General features: G+C 43.6%; 2 protein-coding genes across 5 annotated transcripts in view; one reads left to right on the top strand and one right to left on the bottom strand.

Annotated features, from left to right (window-relative positions):
- Rbm10 (RNA binding motif protein 10) overlaps window positions 1-19,957 on the bottom strand; it is a 32,125-nt gene extending 12,168 nt beyond the window's left edge. For 2 of the 4 annotated variants that reach the window (XM_028776143.1, XM_028776145.1), the window contains exons 1-4: window positions 19,410-19,957; window positions 17,104-17,244; window positions 2,759-2,942; window positions 1,070-1,309 (exon numbers count right to left, since the gene is read on the bottom strand). In XM_028776143.1, the coding sequence (XP_028631976.1) occupies window positions 1,070-1,309; window positions 2,759-2,942; window positions 17,104-17,120 (441 nt within the window). In that variant the 5' untranslated portion in view covers window positions 17,121-17,244; window positions 19,410-19,957. The remainder of the gene's footprint in view (window positions 1-1,069; window positions 1,310-2,758; window positions 2,943-17,103; window positions 17,245-19,409) is intronic. The other 2 variants (XM_028776146.1, XM_028776147.1) reach the window with 1 other exon arrangement.
- Window positions 19,846-22,147, top strand: Ndufb11 (NADH:ubiquinone oxidoreductase subunit B11). The gene is made up of 3 exons (XM_028776148.1): window positions 19,846-20,420; window positions 21,632-21,762; window positions 21,935-22,147. The coding sequence occupies exons 1-3, from the start codon at window positions 20,220-20,222 to the stop codon at window positions 22,056-22,058; spliced, it is 456 nt and encodes a 151-aa protein (XP_028631981.1). The 5' UTR covers window positions 19,846-20,219; the 3' UTR covers window positions 22,059-22,147.
- Window positions 22,148-23,346: the final 1,199 nt, after the last annotated feature.

Below are 23,346 nucleotides of genomic sequence, written 5' to 3'. Positions count from 1 at the left end.
AAAGACAAGAAATTAAATCTTATGCACACAGGTATGCAAGAAGATGAAAAGTCAAGATATACAAATCTTATCAAGATTCTGAACAATCAGGGAGGACTTGGGAAATATCAAGAACTTGGACTCTGGAGTCCAGCAGTCCAGGTTTAGACCCCAACTCTACTCTGCCACTTGCTGGAACATGAAGCAAGTCATTTTGCTGATTGGGGCTATATGGGACTGTTTACAATGTACATCTTCCAGAAAGAGTCTCTGCGAGGATTCAATCAGCCTGGCATGTAGCCCACCCTACCATAAAACTACAGGCAATGTCAGCTATCAGCCAGATTCTAGAAGCCCTCACATTTCTTAGGTGGGATCACTACTATTAGAAAATGGGCAGCTGGCAGGCTTCCAGGAAAGCACTGTGTAGAGAACTGACTGGGGCTGAGGGTAGAGAGAGAGAAGGATCAGGGAGGCTAGTCACAATTCTACTTAGGTTAGAATGATCTTGGGTTGACTGTGGCTTGCCATAAGACATCTGCGCGAGAAGGAAATGAGTAAAGAGAGGAAGATGGAAGGCAGAGAATGTCACAAAGGCCAACAGGTAGAGACGCTATCAAAGAGCCACTTTATGGGTAGCTGTGGCCAGGTGGTCACTGCTGACAAAAGGGGAGGAATATAGAAGTCCAGAAAAGCCCATGGAGCCTAACAGCTTACTCTCATGGGTTTCTGCCACCAAGAATACCCAACACTGGGCCTGGCCCTCCATCCATATATACAAAAAGGGTGAAAGCCAATGGAATGTGCAGGAGAGATGTTCTTCTCTCACACCCACCAGCACTGGACACCCATGGCTACTGCCCCTGGGCCAAGCCAGCCTGCCTGCTGCCTTCTCCCTTCCAGACCAGGAACTGGTAGAGCCATCCTGGAGGATGGATAGTGCTGGGGGAAAGGAGCTGGTGAGGGAGAAGAGAGGAAAGGTGCTGTGGTTGGTGGCAAAGGATGGGTGGAGAAAAGCTGAGGGCCCTGGAGGAGACCCAGCTGGCCTCCTGCTTTGCCTCCTGCCCAGGGCCATTGGGGGGGCACGTACGTCATCCTCAGTGGCTGCCTGTGGCAGCATCCTCAGCATGACGATGTTACTGGCCTTCTCCTCCTCCTCCTCCTCCTCCTCCTCATCCTCCTCCTCCTCCTCCTCCCCTTGCTCGGTCCGATAGTCCTGGTCCCGATAGTCGCCGTCTCTGGGGAAGCCTGGCGGGCCAGTGGGACTGTGCCTGTGCCGCCGCTGCCGCCTACGCTGAGTCTCGGAGCCCGGGGAGGCCTCGTAGGAATCCTGGCCGACAGAATGAGATGAGAGACACCAGACGGGTAGTCAGTCTGGGTGGGCCTAGTGGCTGGCCGCTGGCTCTCTGAGACAGGCAGGCTCTGAAAGCCAGGGGTGGGCAGGCGGGCTCCGGTTAAAGGCTCAGGCTTTTTAAGGATGCAAATGTTCCACAGGATACTTTTAAGAGCTGCCTTCAAGGAAAGGCTGCATTGGTGTGGAGGAGGAACTCCCAAAGGCAGGCCGACAAAAACACTGCTTAAACCTCCCTGCGATAAACTAGCCTGGGGTCAGCAAACTAGACTTGGCCTTCAATGTCTTCTTTTGCCAGCTCAGCTGGTATGTGTACAATTGTTTACTGTGCTACTGAAAACCACATATTTCCTATAGACCCCAGCTTAAGACTGGGCCCTGGAACCAAGCCAGCAGTTTAGAAATAGTTTCAGATATGGGGCAGAGGCACCCAGCAGGAGTTCATGGGCTCCCCCTTGGTCCTTGGTCCTCAGGCCTGGAAAAGTCTCTGTTCACTATCAGTTTCCTTCACAACAGAGTGTGATTACTGAGTTCTTAATTCCACACTTGTCAATGGTCCAGTCAGAAGGTCCACTGTACCCATGGAGACATTAAGAGATACCACTCAATAGCAGGCAATGGAGAAGCCTGGATGCCTGTAAGCCCTGGCTAACCAAACAAAGCTAGTGGTTTACCAGGGGAATCTTCAAATAATCCCCCAAATACCCAGAGGGTAAAAGATAGTTAAATATAATTTCTCCTCAGGGCTGGGCTTACAAAAGTATACCCTTTCCATCCTATAGACATCCTATTCGCCTATATGCTTGCATTAGGTCTCTGACTGGCCCTCTCAGACTGCAGTTCCTTAAGCCAAAGGTGATTCTAGCCCTCAGATGTGCGTTCTAACATAGTGAGCATCATACCTTGTCCTTTAGACTAGAGATAACTACCTACATGGGACTGATTGACTTCCCCAAAGGTCCTTTCCTTCTTTTTTGTCTAGAGGTTTTGTCAAGACCAGAAACAGTCAGTGTTAGCTTCCCAGAGCTGTATGGATTGGTTGATAATTGTGTTCTCAGGTTGTCCTCCCAACCCTAGATGCTGGGTCCCATGGAAGAGAGATCCTTTTGAGTTCCCTAAACTGGTGGGAGTAGGCAGTATAGAGCTTGCAGTGAACCAAAGGCCAAAACTGAACAACAGGGAAGAAGGGAAAGAAGTAGTGGCTAGGAGCCCTGAGAAATACAGAGTCAAGCAGTGTGAAAGCCAGGGAGACCCAACTCAGGAGAAGAGCCCTCAGAGAAGGGAGCAGGGACAGACCCTCCCCTAGGTGACGCAAAGCAACCGAGTAGTCCAAAGGCACAGGAGCAGAGCACTGCCTACACCTGGTGCTGCAGCCAGACACACAGGCCTTTCAGGAGCATTGTCCCCAAGGCCTGACCTTGCCCTCACCTCTGCACTTTGCTCTTCAGATGAGTCGTCATACTCATGCTTGCCCTCCTGACTGCCATACTCTCGTGGGTATGAACGGTAGTCCATGTCTCTATAATCATGGTCCCGGCTACGATTCTCTCCACCATCATCCTGTGAGCGATCAGTGGCTCCATAGCGGCCAGTCCTGTCACCACGACCACCTCTAGAAGAAGGATGGGAATTAGAATACCATCTTTTCCAAAAGTCCCACTCCCCAGACTAGGACTCTGAAAAGTCTCGCTTCACTAGATGGGCCAACTACCACAGGCTCTTAAAGCCAAGTACTTATCTCCACTCCTTCCTAAGCGCCTGGTTCACATGTACATCAGGTGTAGTTTCCTGACTGAATTCTTCACCTCTACCTAGGCTATGTCTCTGCACCCAAAATCCCAAACATGAGTACTCTCTACATTAAAATTAATCAACCTAACCATGTCATTTGCTTTAGTAATTTCACCTAAATAACCACATAAAACACCCAAATATTCATCAAGATCCCACCAAGCCTACCGGGTAAGGTCTCTGCAGATCTCTGTCTGCCCTATGCACACCACTCTACATACTGTACATCTATCTTGCTAGAACTGACAGCTCTTCAGTTAAAATGTCTCCAACTGTGGAGCTCTTGTAAAGGATCTGAGTTCTTGGCACTCAGACTAGGCAGCTCATAACTGCCTATAAATCCAACTCCAAGGTCGTCTTCTGGCTTCTGTATTCATATGCACATACCACACAGAGATACATACACATAATTAAAATTAAAAAATTCTCTGTTAACTATAAAATGATTACTTCAAAGTTGATTTAATTTGTAAATCTTTGATGAGTTAAAAGATAGCAATCTTTTAATCTTATGGATATAGCTCAGTAGTAGAGTGCTTGCCTAATATAGGAAAATTGCTGGTTTCCATCTCAGACTGGGAAAAATTACTAGGTCTGTAGTCTCAGTTTTTCAAGGTGCTGAGAAGGTGCTGAGACAAGAGGTCATAGTGAGACTCCCCCACCACACACATCTAAAGAAAACTGGGCTTCTAGATGTAGTAGAGTGGTGGTGCACAGGCCCTTCATGGGAAGGTACTGGGTGCTTTTTCCCACGTTGCAAAAAAACTTAAATTACTTAAAGGTGAGTTCTAGGAAATGATAGAACATGCCTGCTGGACTCACTACCTTATTCCTCAAAGCTTAATATAGTACACAGGAGTCAGTGGGTGATGGTAATCAAGTGTCTTACAGCAGGTATAGCAGAGTGCATACCTATTATCACAGCACTTGAGAGGTGGAGGCAGGAAGATCAGGAACTCAAGGCTAGCCAAGGTACAAAGTGAATTCAAGGTTATATGAGACCCTGTTTTTAAAAACAAACAAACAAACCAAGTATTTAAAAAAAGAACCAATACAAGTTCATTTAAAAAGGAACTACACTGCTATGGCTGTTTAGCTCAGTGGCAGACCACTTACAAGAGCCTAGTATTGGAGAAAAAAAATAAAGATGTAAAAAAGAACATGGTCGCCGGGCAGTGGTGGCGCATGCCTTTAATCCCAGCACTTGGGAGGCAGAGGCAGGCGGATTTCTGAGTTCGAGGCCAGCCTGGTCTACAGAGGGAGTTCCAGGACAGCCAGGGCTACACAGAGAAACCCTGTCTCGAAAAACCAAAAAAAAAAAAAAAAAAAAAAAAAAAAAAAAAAAAACATGGTCAAGCAAGAAGAATCAGGCCCATTAGAAGAATGCAACAAGATTGCACTCATAAACAGTAATACATTAGAATGTCTGTTATTGACACCACTCTTAGACTAGATTATTCTGCACAGGGAAGGAAGAAAAGGCATCAAGAACTGTAAAGGTGAGTCCTAGGATGACCAGTGCAACAAGAAAAACTGTCTTGAAAAGCCAAAAACCAAAACCAAAACAAGCAAACAAAAAACCTGTAAAGGTAAAAACCATCATTATTTGTGGCCAACGAGAACAACCCTGCAAAGCTAAATGAATCATGTGAAAAGAAAAGATATAAGTAATAAATCAGGAGCTGAAGGTATATAGTTCAATGACAATAAATTCAATGTTTGAGTTCTAACTTCAGTACCCCCCAAATACTAACAGTGATGCTGATGATTAAAAAAAAAATCAGGGGCTAGAGAGATGCCTCAGAGGTTAAGAGTACTTTCTGCTCTTTTAGAGGACTCAAGTTTGATTCCCTGCATCCATGTCAGTCAGCTCACAGCCACAAGTAAATCCGACTCTAGTGGATGTGATAGCCACTTCTGGCTTCCAGGGATACATACACACATGTAAGCATATATTCACAAAGACATATACAAATAAATTTAATAAAGATTCTGGCTATAAAATTAATATATAAAATACATATTTGCTTATATTCAAATAACCATTGTTTGGAAAACAGGAATACAACTACCTATGATTAGATCTAAAAGATTAAACATTGGACTAAAGAGATGGTTCAGCAGTTAAGAGCACTGACTGCTCTTCCACAGGACCCTGGTTTGATTCCCATCACCCACACAGTTGCTCACAATAGCCTATAATTTCAGCTTTTTTGGGATCTGTATGGACACATGCAAACATATACACAGAAATGAAAAGAAATCTTTATTTACCTTTTTTTGGTTTGTTTTGGGGTTTTCTTTTTTTGAGACGGGACTTCTGTGTGTAGCCCTGGCTGTCGTAGAACTCACTCTGTAGACCAGGCTGGCCTTGATCTCAGAGATCTGACTGCCTCTACCTCCTGAGTGCTGGGATTAAAGGCATGAGCCACCACAACCTGATTATTCACTTTTTCTCGAGACAATTTTTTGGTATTTATCTCAGGAGGACCTTGAATTCACTATGTAGCCAAGACTAGATTTGAAACTCAGGGTCCTTTTTATACCTCTTAGGCTCTGGGATTATGAGCATGGACTACCATGCCAGCTTGGATCAAAGATGTAAATGGAAGAAATTAAACCATAATAGAAAAAAAAGTTCAAGGGCCAGATGTAATGTCACATGCCTATAATCCCAGCCTCCAGGAGGTTAAAGCAGGAGAATCCTAATTCTGATGCCAGCTTGGGCTATGTTAAAAAAAAAAATACAGGGGGTGAGGTGGAGTAAGGGAGAGATGGCTTAGCAGGTAAAGGTGCTTACTGCCCACTAATGTAAGCCTAAGAATATGAGTTCAATTCCCAGAATCTACAAGAAGGAAGATGGATAGAACCAATGCCAGAAAGATGTCCTCTGACTACCTTATACCAGTAGCAAACAAATGACTAGAGCTAAAGCTCCATAGTAGAGCATGCACCATGGATCTATGTACAAAGCCCTGGCTTCAAATCAGAAAAAGAAATTCTTCATAATCTTATATATGTTCCACCCGCTGAGCTAGACCCTCAGCCCTACCCTTAAATGAGAAAAAGTAATAACCCAAATCCCAAGGCATAGAAAAAAGATCATTTAATTGAACTATATAAAAATAAAATATTTAAGATTACCCACAAACCAAGAGTTATGTTTAAAAACAAACAATACAAAGAGCTATACGTGGAGCCCTATGGTGACTAGCTGGCACAAAGGCCTAAGTCCTGTGCCCAGCACTGGAAATAAAGAAAATGAACTAGTGCAAGCAAGCAAACTGGGAGTGGTAGTACAAGCTGTAATCTCAAGACTCAGGAAGGAGGCTGAGGCAGACAGATAGAAATGCTCAAATAACAAAAAATACAAACAAACAAGTAAATAAATATAAGAGAAAGAAAACCCCGTGATTCATACCTATAATCATAGCATTCAAGAATGCTAAAACAGGGAGGCAGAGGCAGGCGGATTTCTTTGTTCGAGGCTAGCCTGGTGTACAGAGTGAGTTCCAGGACAGCCAGGGCTACACAGAGAAACCCTGTCTCGAAAAAAAAAACAAAAAACAAAACAAAACAAAACAAAACAAAAAGCTAAAACAGGCCGGGCAGTGGTGGCACACGCCTTTAATCCCAGCACTTGGGAGGCAGAGGCAGGTGGATTTCTGAGTTTGAGGCCAGCCTGGTCTACAGAGTAAGTTCCAGGACAGCCAGGGCTACACAGAGAAACCTTGTCTCCAAAACAAACAAACAAAAAATCCCCCCCCCCAAAAAAAGAATGCTAAAACAGGAGGATCACAAATTTAAGGCCAACCCTGGGAATTTAATAACTAAAGGTCTGAGGACATAGCTCAGTGGCTTAGCCCTTACCACTTTTGAGTTGGGATATTTTGTTTTCTTGCTATAAAAGTACTTCACATATTCTAGATAAGAATCCCTTACCAGATACACATAGATATGTTCTCCCATTCTGGGGAGTTTCTTTTCATCTTAAATGTCCATTGATCTGGAAGTTTCTAATCTTGATAAAGTTAAACTTATTTTGAAGTCTGTTTTGATTTACAGGAAAATTCAAAGATAAAAGAACCCCTTAGATCCCTCTGCCCAGTTTCCCCTAATACTCAGAGAACCATGGCCCTAAGTCAACTAAATAACAGGTTTTACTGGGATTTCACCAATTTTCTTATACCAATATGTCATCTTGTAAAATTTATTTTTAGTAATAGTTTTAAAGTGTGTGTGCATGCACATGTACATGTGAGTGTAGTTGCTGGCAGAGGCCAGAAGCATCAGATTTTCCTGTAGCTGGTATTAAAGGTGGTTCCGAGCCACCCAACATGGGTGCTAGAAACTGAACTCAGGATCTCTGGAAAAGCAGGAAGTGTTCTTAATCATTGAGACATCTGAAGCACGTCTTGCTTGAAGGGATGTCAAAGTCGTCTCTGGTCTGTGAAAGGTTCTTTTGTTTGGTTTTGTTTTTTTTGAGACAAGGTTTCTCTGTGTCCCCATAGCTGGCCTCAAACTCAGAGCTCTTTCTGCCTCTGCCTCCCAAGTGCTGGTATTCAAGGCATCATGTACCACCACCAACACCAAGCCTATGAAACATTTTTAATATATAGAAATTTCTCTTTATAGTTATTTTTCTCTTTTTAAGAATGGTAGTGACTTTGTTTGATGTGATCTTTCAATCAGACTTAAAAGTTTGGGGTTTGTCTTTTCATTTTTCTTACCCACATACATTTTCAGGGGCTAGGGAATGTAGCTCAGTTGATAGAGTATACATGTATGAAGCCCTCAGTTTGATCCCTGCGTAAGAAGCAGGCAGGGTGGTACTTGCCTCTAAGCTCAGCAATCGAGAGGCAGACCACCAGAAGATGATCCTTGGCTACATAGGGAGTTTGAGGTCATCCTGGGCTAGAGACTCTATCTCAAAAAAAAAAATTTTATTTTTCTTTTCTCCAGACCCTACCATTTACTTTAGAGAAAAGTCACTAAAACCACATCACACTCAAGAGAAGAATTAAGCTGTTTCCTCGTGAGATGAAATATCTATCCTATTTGGAATGTTTCTACCCTCCCCCACTCACCACTTCCTTTGTTTTCCTTCTTTTGAGACAGGGTCTTACCTGACCTGGAATTCACTATGCCCACCAGGCTGGCATCAAACTCAGAGATTTACCTACCTCTGCCTCCTAAGTGCTAGAACTAAAGGTATATGCCATCATACCTGGCCTTCTATAAGGAAGAACTGTGGCAGAGCCTTTTGCTAATACAATACTTTTGTGGTTTTTAAAAAGATAATTTCATACATACGTACATACATACATACAACACACTTTGATCATATTCACTTCTCTCTAACTCCTCCCAGATCCACATAACCCCTCCCAATTTCATGCCTCTTGCTTTGTTGTTTAAATAGCCCACTGATTCCAACTTGTACTGCCTATATACTTACAGGTGCGGGGCCATCCACTGGAGGAGAGTGGTCAACCTATCAGAGGCCATATCTTTATAGAAAACAGACTCTCCCTTCCCAAGAAGCCATTAACTGTCAATGGTTCCTCGGCTAGTCCCAAGCCAGGACATTTTTAACACAGAAGATTTTAAAAAGTCTGTTTGCCAGGTGGTGGTGGAACACACCTTTAGTCCTGGAACTTTGAAGACAAAGGCAGGCAGGTCTCTGTAAGGGTGGTCTACATAGAGACCAGGACAACCACAGCTATATAGAGAGACTCTGCTTCAAAAAACAAAAGCAAAGAAAAAATAATAACATCTCAAATCCTTGAGAGCTAAAGAAATGGCTGAGCAGTTAATAGCACTTGCTGCCATTTTAGAGGACCTACTTCATGGAGGGTAATAACCATTTGTAACTCCAGTTCCAGGGGATCTTATGCCCACTTCTAGCCTCTGCAGGTACCAGGCAACATACATGGTGGAAAGACATGGATGCAGCTAAAACACTGATACACATTAACTATTTTTGAAAAAGAGACCAAACCCAGAAGTTGTAAAATGAAAATCAAAGCAGCACAACAATAAACCCCAATGGGTTTATATGACTTTGTCAAAGTTATAAATAGCTACATGTAAAAAAGTGAACTTGGAACTAGGCATGTGATGAGTCAGTGTGACAAATGACAGAACCTAGTTGATAGAGAGGTACCGACTGCAAAATTCTTTCAACTTGTTACATGCTTAATTTTTCATAATAAAATACTGAAAAAACAAACAATCAGCCGGGCATGGTGCATGCCTATGATGTGTGTATTTGAGGAAAGAGCCCAGTCAGTAAAGTGCTTGCTGAGTAAGCATGATGGACCTGTGTTTGATGTCCAACACCAATTTAAGAAGCCAGGCAGGGGAGGCAGATAGAGGAGGATCCCTAGATCCCATTGCTACTCACTGGGTGTGGTGGCAGAGGCAGGTCCATCTGGGAGTTGAGGCCAACCTGGTCTACCTAGTGAGTTCCAAGACAGCCAGAGCTATGTGGAGAGAGGCCTGCCTCAACAAATGAACAAACCAACCAACCAACAATAATCAACCAAAAAATAAAATGCACCTGCCACCAAGCCGGACACCCTGAGTTCAATCTCCAGAATCCATGTGGTAGGAGAGAATAGATTCCTGCAAGTTGTTTCTGGACCTTCACCTGTGTGTCATGGCACATGCGCGCGTAGGCACATATTATTAAGAAAATATTAAGAAAAACATGGTAGGGGGGTTCCTGAGAAACAATGTTCACAGTTGACCTCTAGCTTATATGTGCACACATATGTATCTGCACATACAATTGCACATGTACACATGTAAACATGCACCAAAGGCTAGAGCAGAGTAAGTGGTAGAGCTCTCCAGGTTCTCTCCCCAGAACTGCAAAAACAAATAAGGACCACAGATGCCTTTGAAAGTAAGTTCTACTAAGTTTTAAGGTTAGACTAACTTTTAAAAAATAATTTATTTAATTTTATTTTCTGTGCATTGGTGTTTTTTGTCTGCATTCGTGTCTGGGTGAGCATGTCAAATCCCAGAGTGTTGTGAGTTATTGAATGTCGATCCTCCCAGAGAGCAGCCAGTACACCAGCCATCTCTATGGCCCCGCAACTTTTTTTTAAAGACAAGATCTTATCATCTAACTGGGGCTGGCCTGGAATTTGCTATGTAGACCAGGCTGGCCTTGAATTCAGAGATCTACCTGCCTGCCTCTGCCTCAGAAGTGCTAGGATTAAAGGCATGCACTACCATAACAGTAATTTTTCTACAAGCTTCTGCAAAAATAGCAAAGGATGTCTAATTTATACCATGAGGCTACCTTGACCCAATGCCAGATAAACACAACACAGATACAAATAAACAAACTAATACAATTACTAACTAAACTTAGCAGTTTTAAAATAACAACAATGCTGGTGACAACATGGACAACAGGAAGCCTTCCTAGATTGTGTCCGGGAATGTAAACTAGTTCAGCTACAATGTAACTCTGTATGGAGGCTCCTAACAAAACTACAAATAGATCTCTCCTGAGGTCCAGCTTAATCGTTGCTACATATTTACCTGAAGGACTCCAAGCCAACAAATCACAGAGACACTTATACATCAATGTTTATTACAGACCATTCACAACAGCTAACTTTATTATTATTATTATATATTTTATTTACATTTCAGATGTTATCCCCTAACCCCATCTCTTCCCCCTCTCCCTCATAACAGCTAACTTATGAAACCAACCTAGGTATCCAACAACAAAGAAATGAGTAAGGAATTTGTGCTATATAAACATGACATTTTTATCCAGCCACAAAGAATGAAATTAGTCCTTTTTCAAAAGATGGATGCAGCCGGTCGGTAGTGGCACACACCTTTAATCTCAGCACTTGGGAGACAGAGGCAGGCGGATTTCTGAGTTCGAAGCCAGCCTGGTCTACAGAGTGAGTTCCAGGACAGCCAGGGCTACACAGAGAAACCCTGTCTCGAAAAACAAAAACAAACAAACAAACAAAAAGATGGATGCAACTGGGTATAGTCATATTAAGTGAATCAAGCCAATTTCAGAATGATAGACATCACGCTTTCTGTGGTTCCTATATTTTATATAGATACATAAAATCATGTAAGTATTTAACAAGAAAGTCAAAGCAAAACTTTCTAAGAGAATAAAATAGACTAATACAAAAGGTGAAAAAGGGGGAGGGCAGAGAATATGTCCAACATATATCATATGCCTGTGTTAAAATGCCCTTATGTAACAGTACCATAACAATGAATACACACAATAATTATTTTAAGAATAAAAAAACCAGTCCAGGTGGGCATTCTGGAGGCAGAGGTGGGTGGATATCTGTAAGTTCCAAGAATAGCCAAAGTTAAAAAGAGAGACCCTGTCTCAAAAAACAAAACAATACTAGATAGAGGAAGGTGTGTGTGGGTTGGGGGGGAGCAGGGAATGACATTGCTGTTGCATTTTTTTAACTCACAGCTGTGATCACTTGAGCAACATCTCTTTATGATTGGGCCCATCACACCCTGTTACAAGAGTGGAAGAACTCACGGGTCCCCATCCCTCCATGAAGGTTATAGGCAGTTAATTGTTTTTTCAGTGATATAGTGACTGGCAAGGTGCCAATGCTCCTGTAAACAACCCTAATGAGTACTGGGGGGAAGAACTGAGTCTCTGACCTCCACACACTTATGCCCCCCTCAAATAAATAAATGTACTTTTTAAAAATATGTGAAAATAGAAGACAGTACAGTTGAGAAAAGGTAGGCGATTAGCAGAAATAGAGTAGGAAGGGGACAAGAGGAGTGACTATGAAAGATAAAAGTCCATGAAGCCCATTGTTATATAAAGTATATGCTAATAAACATTAAGAAGATGGAAGACAAACACTGAATATTTCAGATTAAATAAGACTGAAATGTATATGAGCTAATATGTATATTGAGCTAGCTCAACGTACTGCAAAATTCTGTTTAGTTGATTCTCTTGAGACAGGTCTTACAACATAGCCCAAACTGTTCTCAAACTCAGGATGCTCCTGCCTCAACATCTAGACAGTGGGATAATAGGATTCACTTCAAGCCCAAAGTTTTCTTGACTTATTAAAAGCTGTATTTCAGAAATTCCTGTATATATCATACTCAATAGAGAAATTCTGACTGGGCAAGGCGGCACACATCTTTAATTCCAGCACTTGAGAAACAAAGGCAGGCAGATTTTTATGTGTTCAAGGGCAGCCTGGCCTATATAGTGAGTTCCAGATCAGCCAAGAATGATATGGTGAGACCTTGTCTTAATTTGTTTTAAAGCAAAGAAAAGGAAAAAAAAATGGAGGTATTTTGAACATGTCCCTTTAAGACTAGGAACAGTGGTCTATTTACTGCATTTGACACCCACTACTCTCATCTCTCTCCCCTGCTTCCCTCCACATTTTACTGGTGATGGAACCCAGAATGTATGCTAAGCATACATTCTACGTAAGCCACACCCACAGTCAGCCTTCAATACTCTTTTGCCTTGTTCTGTTCTATAGGAAGCAGGGTCTTCAACAGCCTTGGAACTCACTATGTAGTAACTTGAACACCTACTCATCCTGTTTCCATCTCCTGAGGGCGACATATTACAAGGCCATGTGCTACCACACCTAATATCCTTAATTATAAAAATGCCATGTGTGAGCCAGATGTGGTGGTATATACTTTTAATCCCAGCACTCAGGAAGCAGAGGCAGGCAAGACCTCCGAGTTTGAGGTGAGCTTGCTCTACAAAGTCAGTTCCAGGTCAGACAGGTCTATTATTACACCAAGAAACTCTGTCTCAAAAAAAAAATCCATGTATATATGGCTTAAGAGATGGTTCTGTCAGGAAAGCTCTTGCCTCTAAAGCATAAGGACCCGAGTTCAGATCTCAGAATCCAGATAAAAAGTCAGGTGTAGTAGTGTGTGCTTGTAATCCAGTGATGGTAAGCCTAGAGGAGATAGGTGGATCTCCCTGGAACTTACTCAATGGTAAGCAATGGTAGTAAGCTAGCCTACTTGGTGAAGTTCCAGGTCAATGAGAGACCTTAAACAAAAGGTGGAAAGTACTCAAGTATGGTACTTAAGGCTGTCCTCTGACCTATAAATATGTGCATACACATGCATAGTCCCTCACATGTATACACATAGGCTGACATGGGTACATTTACACTCACATACATACATACAAAGAAACAAAAATAAATAAATTGGGGGTTGGAAAGATAGCTGTGAGATAAAGAGCACTCATTGGACATGGATGCTGGGAACTGAAAGAACATCAAGTGCTCTTAAAAGCTAAGCCATCTATCTCTCTAGTTTCCTAGGGAATTGTACTTTCATACAGTAGGATATTAAACAGGTAGATTTTTATGCCATTTAAATTTGCTTCATTACAGTTCTTAGAAAAAGATGACTATTTACAAAGATGATAATTTTACCCTCACCAAATTCAGAAATTGGATGTAATTTCAATCAAAAGTCTTGTTTTGAGAGACTTGGTTCTTTTTCTTTTTTTAAAACCTAGGGCTCACACAACTAAGCAAATGCTGTCCTACTAAGCGCCTTGATTCATTGCTACATGTAATTAATCTCCATAAATGGTTACATCAACTTTAAAAAACAAGAACAAAGAGGGAAATCCTAGCACTCGGAAGGCAGAGGCAGGCGGATTTCTGAGTTCGAGGCCAGCCTGGTCTACAGAGTGAGTTCCAGGACAGCCTGGGCTATACAGAGAAACCCTGTCTTGAAAAACCAAAAAACAAAACAAAAACAAAAAGAACAAAGAGGGAGCTCTTAAGACCATGTATTAATCCACAGTAATGAAAATAGTAAGGTTATAGTATAAGACTAAATAAAGGAAGGAACTTGAGCAAGAATGAACTACTACTTAGGAGATGGTACTCAGCAAACTGCCCACTATGAGAAGGGAAAAACCTAAAACCTCTCTTACACCATATTCAAAACTGGACTCCAAGTGAACTAAAGATGTGAATGCAAAAGGTAAGACTATATGGTGAAAACTCTGCGTGATTCCGGATAGGAAAAAGAAAAGATTCTAAAAACATAAATACAGGAAGAGCTGGCCATGGAGGCACATGCCTTTAATCTCAACACTTGAGAGATAGATGTCTGTGAGTTCGAGGCCAGCCTGGTCTACATAACAAGTTCCATGACCTTGAGAGGATCATAGTGAGAATATCTCAAAAAGAAAAAAAAAAAGGGCAAGGAGGCAAGGAAGTTAAGGACTTGTTAAAAACAGGTAATGAGGAGGCTGAAGCAGGAAAATCGCCACAAGACTCAGGTCAGTATGGGCTATGGTGAGTTTCAGGCCAGCATGATTATAGTGTGAGATCCTGTCTCAACAATAACAAAAATAACATTACCTATTCTTGGTAGTCACACACTATTAGTAAAACATAACAGACATAGCTCATGGTGCCCTTGGCAACAGTTGAAACACTAATATTCAAATGGCAATAGAGACACCCAAAATATGCAGTGCTGAGTAATACAGGGTTCAGGAAGCAAAAGAAAGACTGTAGTACTTTGTTGTTTATGAGAACTGAAAACAGATGCTTGAGACACTATTTAAAATGATACAAATGATACAGCATAACAGAGCTGCCTACAGAGGTGGGAACTGGGACTAAATGGAAAAAAATAAACATGGTAAGAGGAGGCCTTCTGATGACCTGTGATGAGACCTTTGTAGAACTGGAAAGTGTGATTAACTTAAACCTAGCATTTGTCATTTAAAAACAAACAAAAACCTCAACAAACAAACAAACAAACAAGCACCAATGTCTTTATTTGACAACAAATTCCACAGCATAACTACTTGAAGCCCAATCACACATTACCTGTAGTGATTATGGTCTACAATCAAATCAGTCTTTCCATAAGGGAGTAGTACTATATCAAACCTAACACTTCACACATGCTAAGTAAGAGTTCTACCACTGAGTATATATCCAGTCACTAACTGCCTTTAAAAAGACAGTTTTAAAAGGAGGTCAATGCCAGCCTTCGTAGCATATGCTAGTTCCATACCTGGAAGGCTGAGGCAGGGTGGAAGAGTTGCAATGATTTCCAGGCAGACATAGACTACATAGTGAAACCTCATTTCCAAAATAAGTAAATATGGTTGGAGAGATGGCTCAGCAGTTACGAGCACTTGACTACTCTTCCAGAGAACAGGTTTGATTTCCAGCACCTACATGGTAGCTTACTCAAAACTACCCATAAGTCCAGTTCCAGGGGATCCAATGGTAGATACCAGTAACTTGTATGATGCAAAGACATTCATGCAACCAAACATTCGTACACATTAAGTAAAATGGCATTTATAATCTGGATCTAGTGGTATAGATAGGCCTGTAAGCCTAGATACTCCAGAGACTGACATAGGACAGTTATAAGGTCATGCCAGCAAATCTGGTCTGGGCTACAGATTGATTGAGTACAATGACAACTTGGAAAATTTGGAGTCTATCTCAGAATAAAATGTAAAGGTATAAAATAGCACAGCACTTGCTTACAAGGTACAGCACTTGCTTGAGTAGTGCAAGACCCTAGGTTCAACCCCTAGTACCTCATCTTGGAGCATTTCCAAACTGGCTTTCTCTCCAATGTTTCATAAATGTATTGACTTTTTTTCAAGACAGGATCTCAAGTAGCACAAGTTGATTTTGAATTCCTGATCCTTCTGTTTCCACCTCTCAGGATTGCAGGTATGCACTACCATGTCCAGCAAATTTATTAAGACTTTTCTGTAAGAGTTTGGCTTGCCTTCCTGGGCTCTCTTAAAATATGGTAGACAAGTCACTTACTTCAGAATCACCTGGGCCAGGAAATCTAGCAAAGTGCCAAAGGATCTTACACTCAAAATACCTAAATTTTACCAAGTGTGCTAACTGGTTTTTGGTATTAGTGCTGAAGAGCAAAACAAAACTCTACATACCATGAGATGTCGCAACCTGTTTTCCCAGCTACTGAGGAAAATGAAGCCCAGGATTTTGAGACCAACTTAGATAACAGCACAAGATCTATCTCAAAACAAAAACAAGGCACTTTGTATGAACTGGGTGTGGTAGAACACACCTGTCACCCCAGCTCTTAGGAAACTGAGGCAGCAGAACCCCAAGTTGGCCAGTATGGACTACAAAGAAAAACTGTCTCAAGACAAAAACAGGCCTGGAAGATGCCTCAATCAGTAAACTGCTTGTGGTATGTGAGGGCACAAGCTTGATTACCCAGCACCCATGTAAAAACACCAGGTGTGGCACACGTCTGTAATCCCAGTGCTGAGGAGGTCGAGAAAAGAGGCTCCCTTAGGCTTGGGTCAGTATAGGTAAGTCTGTGAACTCCTGATTCAATGAAAGATCCAGTCTCAAAAAAATAAGATGGAGGCTGGAGAGATGGCTCAGTGGTTAAGAGCACTGACTGTTCTTCCCAAAGGTCCTGAGTTCAATTCCCAGCAACCACATGGTGGCTCACAACCATCTATAATGAGATCTGATGCCCTTTTCTGGTGTGTCTGAAGACAGCAATAGTGTACGCTTATACATTAAATAAATAAATAAATCTTTAAAAAAATAAGATGGAGGAGCAACTGAGGTAGACACCTGGGACCACTCTCTGGCCCCACACCCATACTAACAAAAAGCCACCCTCACATCCAGTCATGGTACACATCAGGCTGTTTGGTAATCACCTGGAAACTATGTGGTCTTCAATGTAACACTGTATATAGCAAGACAGTCTCTTACAGGGGAGACCTATAGTCATTATGTCTCATTCACCTCTGCATTCTCAGAGCATAGATACACATGTGCTGAAGAGTCCACTTTGCTGTGTTGTTTCTTCTGCCTAGAAGCGCCCTTCAGCATCATCCTAGATCATCACTGCTCACATGGGAATATACCTATAGTGTTTGGGAGGGAAGGGAGAAGATAACTCACCGTCTTTCATACTCCATGTCCTGATAGGATCTTTAGGAGCTGCTGGAGCCCCTCCTCAGTAGCTGGCTCCTTTCACTTCTCAGCCACCTCTGCTGCTGCCAGCATGATCTGCCAGTCTGGGTGACACCTCCTGCAGAGACTCTGCAGAGAATGGAAGGAAGAAAGAAGTCAAGGCAGTTGGAGCAGAGAGGGCCTCCTTGAGGAGATGGGCACTGCCAAGATTCCCTATTGTCCTGTAGCTCAGGGACATTGTTTTCCACTTCCTTCTGCTCCTGTGCAGCAGTTCAGGAAGACAGCCCCTGCTTGGCCCTCTCCCCTCCCCTCCCCTCCCCTCCCCTCCCCTCCCCTCCCCTCCCCTCTCCTTTCAAGCATGAGGCAAGACTCCACTATCCTAGAAAACAGCAAAGCCCTCATCAAACAAAGATTTCTCATAGAGATTTGGTGCAACCACTGGCTATATGACCAAGGCTTTGCATTCTTAGACTGGTAGACAAATGTAAGCCCATGGCTGGTTACTGGGAAGGGAAAGCCAAGTGCTGAATGATTTGCCTAGATTAGGCACATTAGTCACAGAAATAAGACTTTCACAATAATTGGATGGAGTATAGCTGAGGGGTAGGACATTTGCTCAGCATGTTCAAGGCCCTGAGGTCCCATCCCCAGCATCACAAAAACAACTAGCAAAAACACCAAAAGACAGGCTGGAGAGATGGCTCAGCGGTTAAGAGCACTGACTGCTCTTCCAGAGGTCCTGAGTTCAATTCCCAGCAACCACATGGTGGCTTACAACCATCTGGAATGGGATCTGATGACCTCTTCTGGTGTGTGTCTGAAGACAGCTACAGTGTACTCACATAAATAAAATAGATCTAAAAAAAAAAATCAAAAGACAAAACAGTAGCAAAAGACTTCCCAACAGAAGGAATGGCTGCCTCCTTCCCATGGGCCAAGGTATTATTTCAACCTCCCAACAAGATGCCAACTATACCCGACAAGGCAGTCAGAAACCCTGAAAAGCTTGTGGGGGGCGGCTAACTTGGCAACAAGACAACTGCCACCTCCCTGGACTTTTGGCCAACACAGCTCTGGTCCTCAACACAACAAGTAGTTCAGTACTAATGTGCAGCCAGGTCCCCATGTGGCTCTCTCCCCAGAGATCTTAAGCTAAGCTTTCCAGAGGCAAAAGGGGCCTCTTTCCCAAGTGGTTCCGAAACATCTTGTTGTACTGAGTGAAAGGGAGCAGCTACTTCATCCAACTTTTGGGACTGCCATGAGAATTACAAGACCTGAGAGTGATGTGACCCAACCAGAGATCAGAATTATCCCTGAATCTTTAGCTGCTACCCACTGTACAGGAACCAAGTAAAGTTCCGGTACAACGGTAGGTTGCCGCCACACCTTTCCTCTAAGTACACAAGCACCTATTTTCTCTTCCACCTCAAGCCACTGGACCAGTTAACTTCTCCCAGATGGGGAAAAGAATCATAAGCAGGAACCCCAGAGGCTGAGAACCTGACACAAAATACTCAATGGCAAAAGAATGAGTGTAACATTGTCGAACACACAGCATAGAGAAAAAACAAAGTTACAGACAAGGTCCCAAACAACCAAGGACCAAGATCACAGGATACCTATAAGAGACACAATCAAACGGATTTCCCTTTTAACATAGACGTCAGTGTCACAGACACAACTCCCAAAAGAAGAAAGAAAAGCCGGAGATATATTCTCTGCACCCCAGCCCCAAACTACCTATGTTGGGGTCGATCAGTAACCAGACTGCTTCCTGATAAGGATCAGAGGTAAGATACACACCCCAAGGAGAAAAATCATAGTCACTTTCTTTCTCCGCGCTCGCCACCCCCATCCCCAGCACATAAATGAATAGAGGCCGCAGCCAGAGTATTTCTCTGAGGATAGTTAAGAAACACAGGGCAGTCAGCACACCCCTGCTCTGAGAACACCCCCGCAAAGTCGCAAACACGCTCGTTCCAAAAGCTAAAAGTTCGGTGGGCAAATACAGTAAGTCACAGTACCCCACTCCCATCTGTCCCTCCCTTCCCCCAACCCGCGTGCACCCATCCCGCGTCCTAATCGCGCACGCGCTTTTGCTTTCATAAGAAAAAGCTAGGGTGGGGGGGGACCATACCCCGTCTCAGGTGCAGGCTGTGTGGGCATCCCTCAGCTCTGTGCGAACTCCGAGTGTAAGGTCCGTCCCCGCGCCTCTTCTATGCACACCAGCCCTCTCCCCCTCCCACGCGCCCAGCTCCTTTACCTCGATCCCCACGACCCGCAACGACGCTCACCTTCTCGGCCCGGGCTGTCAAGGGAGGGCTCCCAGGCATCACCTCCGCCCGCCACCACCTCCTTCAGAACTGTTAGTTCAACGGGAGCCAATGCATGCAACTACCAAGTCCAAGATTGGGGGCAAAAGAGATGAAAGGGGGAGGGGAGACGCGCCCGATGCGTTGCCCTCCCAAGGAAACTCAGTGCCGCCTCCTCCCAGCCGGCCACAGTCACCAACACAAAATGGCGACGAGAAGAGAGCCGGCGCTCCGACCACCATCCACCTACTAAGGGAGCGCGCTCTGGCCGGCCTTGACGATTGGTTGCCGGTCACCATGGGCTGGCCCTGGCATTCTCTGATTGGCAAGCATATGCTACCTCCCCATTCCCCGTGAGAACGGCCCAGGAGTCCAGAAAAAAGAGTAGCTATTGGCTACCCCTGTGATGCCCGCTTTTTAGAAGCTTGCTGTCCTTTGAAGTTGAAAGACAAGTAGAAGCTCCACCTCTTTCCCTACAGGGCCATCTAGATGTCACTGCTTTCTTCTTATGAAGAAAATGAACAGACCTCTCAAAAACAAATCTCTCCCAGCCTCACAGAAATGATAAAGTTGATTCGATAGCGACACGGCGTGGGAGGTAAAATAGAGTCCACACCTCGCCGCACTTGAAAACAAACTTAGGCCAGGGATCTATTTAGCGAGGTAAGGGCGGAGCGATAAAAATCGCGCTGGGATCGACAGCAGCTGCGCACATCGTATTTCCGTCTCCCTCCCCCTCCCCTCTACCCCCCTCCCCCCACCCCCGCCCCGGACTCCGCAGTACAAGCCGTCATGGCGGCTCGGCTGTTAAGCTTGTATGCTCGCCGCCTGTCAGCAGTGGCGGCTATACGTGGGCTCCCGGCTGCCCGTGTTCGCTGGGAATCCTCCAGGGCTGTAATCGCCCCGTCCGGTGTGGAGAGAAAGCGGCAACGAGAACCGACCATGGTGTGGCAGGAGGACCCAGAACCCGAGGACGAAAACGTCTACGCGAAGGTGAGAGGGAGGGGGAAAACGGGACACGGTAGGAGCCAATCTGGAACAGGCAAACCAGTGTCGAAGCGGACACTCTCCGGCCCGAGGCTTGCGCAGTGGACAAGATATTCAAATATTCAGCAGTTTTGCCTAGCTTGTTTTCCTCTTTTTTTGTTGTTGTTTTGATATTTTCGGCCTAGGACTCGAACCGGGATTTGCTTTATTTGTAGACAGAAATCACACTAAAAGTGGGCAACACCCAAAGCATGTTAGAAACATTATAATTAGGGTAATGCTAAATTCTAAGGTGACGCGTGCGCGATGCCAGGCTGTGCTAGACACTTTGTATCTATTAACTCATCTACAGTAGCATGATTTTGAAGTAGGCACTGTAACTGTTACAGAAGTGGACACTGTAACTGTTACAATAACATGGATGAGGATACTGAAACAGAAAATTGCTAGCTCAGGATCACAGCTTGAGTAGGTAGTGGAGCTGATATTTGAATTCAGGAATGAATTCCTGTGCTTTATGAATAGCAGAGACTCTGGAGTCAGACATCCTGGGTTGGAAATTATTCACTTGCTTGACCTTGGACAAGTAGTTTAATCTCTTGGTGCCTCAATTTCTTTGTAAAGTGAGAAAAGTAATAAGACAGCTTAAAAAAAAAGAATTCACCTACTTCATATGATTAAATGAGTCAGAATGGCTCTTGCCACTTCAGAAGTACTCAGAATTAAGTGTTTATTATTGCCATTTCCACTTTATTGGGGATATGATAAAGTACTCCATCAACACTAACCTCTGGTTGAGAATCTTAAGTATATAGGGTGCTATGGAATAAGTGGACCCATAGGAAATTGCCAATATCAAACATTTTTAACCTTTATAAATAGGGTGTGGCTTAACAGACTGGGTGAGTACTCCCAAACAAGCAGGTAAGGCCAATTATTCATTTGGAAATAAAGTCAAAATCTTGGATGAGGAGATGGTGATGGATTCAGTGGTGATTAGATTTGAAAGGATAGCTTTTTAGGCCGAGAGAGCATCAAATGTCAAAGCCCTGTGGTAGGAAGGAACTTCGTGTATCGTAAAAGTAGAGAGCAGATTTTAATGAGAGATAAGAGATTGGTTAGAGATTAGAGGGCAGATTAGAGACCAAGTCATGCAAGGCCAGAATGTAGCTTTATAGAGCAGCAGGAAGCCCTCATTGACCTCTCCTTCTCCTCAGAACCCTGACTTTCATGGTTATGACAGTGACCCTGTAGTGGACGTCTGGAATATGCGAGCTGTCTTCTTCTTTGGTTTTTCCATCGTCCTGGTCTTTGGTACCACCTTTGTGGCTTATTTGCCTGATTACAGGTATAGGGGTTTTCCAAGAGTTGAATGGGAAGGGGCAGAGGCAAAGGTAGAGGTTGGAGGAGTCTCTGGCCAGAATCCTTGCCCTGTACTGGTGGGGGATAAGGTGCTAAGGGGGGGAACTGTTGTCTAGTGAGGTTCCCTCACATCACCTCACAATTGTTAATGCTTCTAGGATGCAAGAGTGGGCCCGCCGGGAAGCTGAAAGACTTGTAAAATACCGAGAAGTCAACGGCCTCCCCATCATGGAATCCAACTACTTTGATCCCAGCAAGATCCAGTTACCAGAAGATGACTGATTGAGCAGGACTTAAGAAGCATTACTCATCCACCCATGCCTGTTATTTTCCTGGTTCCTCAGAACAACTTATTAAAGGAATTGAAAGTATGACTGGTTACTGTTGCTTTTGTTATGGAAAAGGATATATGAGATAGTGTGTGACAAGCTTTCAAGGGCCACTGTTCCCTTTCTTGTCTATTGCTGTGTAACACTAAGGTTTGGTGGCTTAGTACTGTATTCCATGGCCCTGTGGATTGTATAGCAAGGGTATGTGGCTGGTAGTAGCTGGGGCTAAAGTCATCAGAAGCACATCTATCTGGTCTGTATGTATAGTCAAGGTTTCAAAAATATATGTCTTCAGTACAGTAACCTGGGCCTCTTCAAGGAGTGGTTCTCAACCTATCTAATGCTGAGACCCTTCAGTATAGTTCCTTATGTTGTGGTGACCCCAATCATAAAATTATCTTCATTGCGGCTCTATAACTGTAATCCTGCTGTTGTGAATCATCGTAATATAAATATTTTTGGAGATAGAAGGTTGCCAAAGGGGTCGTGACCTACAGATTGAGAATCACTGTCTTAGAAGCTCTTCTGGAAATACCGAGAAGTCAACAGCTTCTCGGTATTTCACAAGGCTCTTCTGGATGGGGAAGATATAAAATTCTAGAAGGACAGGTGTTCAGATACATTCTACACAAAGCAGTGCTCAGCATAGTGTGTGCTTGAACATTTGGTCCTCCAACTTGTCAGCCTTTTGCTTTCTGGTTTATAGATCAAGAAGGAATGCCTTCCGTTTTCCCAAGCCCTACTTCATCAAGCTCTTGGCCCCTGAGAAATTTTCACTCTAGCTATACTTAAATTAAATCCTAAAATCTAGAAGTTACACTTCAACAAAATCCTAAAATCCATGCCCTAGGCCCTTCTATTCTGGCCGCAAAAATCACTTCCTCTTGCTCATTGCAGCCCAGCTACACTGCTTGTCTGTTTTGAGCCACCGATCTAAAACACACACATAGAGTTGGAGGCATACAGGGTTCAGTTGGTAAAGTACTCGGCATGCAAGCACAAGAATCTGAGTTCAATACATAGAACCCAAGTTTAAAAACCTGGGCATGATGGCATACACTGATAATCTTAGTGATGGAGAGGTGGATATCTGGTGCTCACAGGTTAGCCAGAATAACCAAATTGGTTAGCTTCAAAACAGTGAGATACCCTGACAGCTCCTGATGAATGACACTGGAGATTAACCTCTGGCCTCCATATACACATTTGCACCCACAAACATGCACCCCCACAAATTATAT

The sequence above is a fragment of the Grammomys surdaster genome, unplaced genomic scaffold, assembly GCF_004785775.1.
Source record: "Grammomys surdaster isolate TR1022 unplaced genomic scaffold, NIH_TR_1.0 265, whole genome shotgun sequence".
Taxonomy (NCBI): domain Eukaryota; kingdom Metazoa; phylum Chordata; class Mammalia; order Rodentia; family Muridae; genus Grammomys; species Grammomys surdaster.
This window is presented reverse-complemented; position numbering and strand designations above follow the sequence as displayed.